The 1,892-nt window shown below is 36.8% G+C and overlaps 1 protein-coding gene across 1 annotated transcript in view; it reads right to left on the bottom strand.

Moving 5' to 3' along the window:
• The window catches only part of CBG02109, a gene marked incomplete at both ends in the record, with an annotated part of 12,533 nt that extends 11,172 nt beyond the window's left edge, over window positions 1-1,361 (bottom strand). The window contains one exon of the mRNA XM_002643825.1: window positions 1,251-1,361. Within this exon, the coding sequence (XP_002643871.1) occupies window positions 1,251-1,361 (111 nt within the window). The remainder of the gene's footprint in view (window positions 1-1,250) is intronic.
• Between the last annotated feature and the right edge of the window lie 531 nt (window positions 1,362-1,892).

Genomic DNA, 1,892 nt, shown 5'->3' with positions numbered 1-1,892 from the left:
CATGTTGCATTATTCTTCAGGACTTTTGTCCCCCATCGTCCGGAAGAAAAATCTCATTGAAAACATTTTGTATTCTTCCTAGCGGTGCCTGGAGTGGGTTCCGCTGCATTATGTATGTTTTTTTCTTTTCTCCGTGCTCCCAATTTTTGTGCTCTTTCTTCCCAGCATATGCAATTTCAAAGTCACAAAGTTGTAATGTTTTTTCTTTTTTCCCCTTTTTATATATTTTTAAAATAAAAGGAAAAGCAACATTTCAGTAATTGAATCATAGATGCATCTTGATACTGATATTTCTTTTTTCCATCTATCGGTAGTAATTATGCATCAATCAAAAATTATTAAATCGGAAACAATTTGTGAAAACAATGATAAATTACTGTAGACACTGAGAAAAAAATTTAGATGATCAGAGAACACCAGAGTGTTGATAACAATGTTCGAACTGATGCACCGCGTTATCATGAGAGAGAAAAAGAGCCAGCTGGCGAGTCACATGGTCAGAAATGAAATTAGTGGCACCTTTTTTGAATTTTGTTCATTTTCAACGGCGTTTTTCGGGGATTTCTTTTGGATTTTTTTCACAATAATGTTAGGAAAATAGATAACTTTTAACACATTTTAATAGAATACAAATTTTTGCTCGGAGTCCCCCTTTAACTTTGCAATTTCACCATCAGATATGAGGAAATTTCTGAAAGCATTCACATAAAACTATCATTTTTGATTTTTCGAGGACGAATTCCTAATTCTCTTACTGGATATGTATTCTGTACATTTGAAATATTAGGTCCCAGTCAGCAATTTTTCCGGCCCGACCAGGTGAAGCTGGATTTTCACAATTTGAAAAAATTCTGGAACTTCCGAAAATATTCAAAACTTTTTTGCTTTCCATTGATTCGAACAAATTGGATATTTCGAGCACGTGTTTAATTATTATTATCGGAGCTTGTATGTTTTTTTTCTTTTTGTGGACAAATTCAACTAACAGTTTTTATTGAAAAATTCCAAAAAATTTCGAAACCCGTTTTAGCGAAAAAATGACAAATTATGAAAAATGGAGTATAATTTCGGAGAAGAAAAACTTGTACGAAGAAAGCACCAATAAGATGAGTGTGTATCGAAAATATTTACAAAGTTATCAAAAAAAGTAAGAGCATATGAGAGCAACAATGATTGTATGACAGTGAACGAAAGTCGTTGAGAGGAATTGCACATGTCATTTGGGCAGCAGCAAATTTCACCATTCTTACCGTAGTCCCTGCTCTTCCGACAGAACTCGCCATTCTTTTGTACCCATCCGGTGTAGTTGGGATCGTCGATTCCTTGGCAATCCACTTTGTCACATCCCATCGAATAGCCATTCTTCTTTCGCTTATCCGGATCCGAATACGTAGCTCGGACGCAGTATTGGTTGGACGTATGACATACATCTGGATTGATTCTCAAAACATGTCCATCCTCCCAGATTTTGTGGTACAGTCGACATTTCAACGCGTCAGAATCATAGTTTGAGAATATCGCTAATAAAAGGAGCAAAACGAGGGCACGTTGGCAGTACGGCATGTGGCGATGGTGGGATGGGGCTAAAAGTGAAATGTGGGCTTCATGAATATGTTAGAAGAGACACTATATGTTAGAGCGGCCATGTACAGCCCTTAAAAGTGGGCGTGGACAAAAACAGGAAAGAAAGATATATCAGAAGAATGTCGCGTTTTTATCTATTTTTAGATGGGACCCAGAGCGACAGAAGCATGTGAGGAAAAAATAATGTACAAGTATAGATGAAGTTCTTAGAATTGGCTAGAGAATAGTTGCATCAGACGGGCAGATGGGAGGCTCGTTTACGGACTTGATGTTTTTTATTCATTGATGAGTCAAGATGTACTTACGGG

The sequence above is a fragment of the Caenorhabditis briggsae genome, assembly GCF_000004555.2.
Source record: "Caenorhabditis briggsae complete genome, chrX, whole genome shotgun sequence".
NCBI lineage: Eukaryota > Metazoa > Nematoda > Chromadorea > Rhabditida > Rhabditidae > Caenorhabditis > Caenorhabditis briggsae.
Note: the sequence above shows the minus strand (reverse complement) of the source record. Positions and strands in the feature narration are given on the sequence as shown.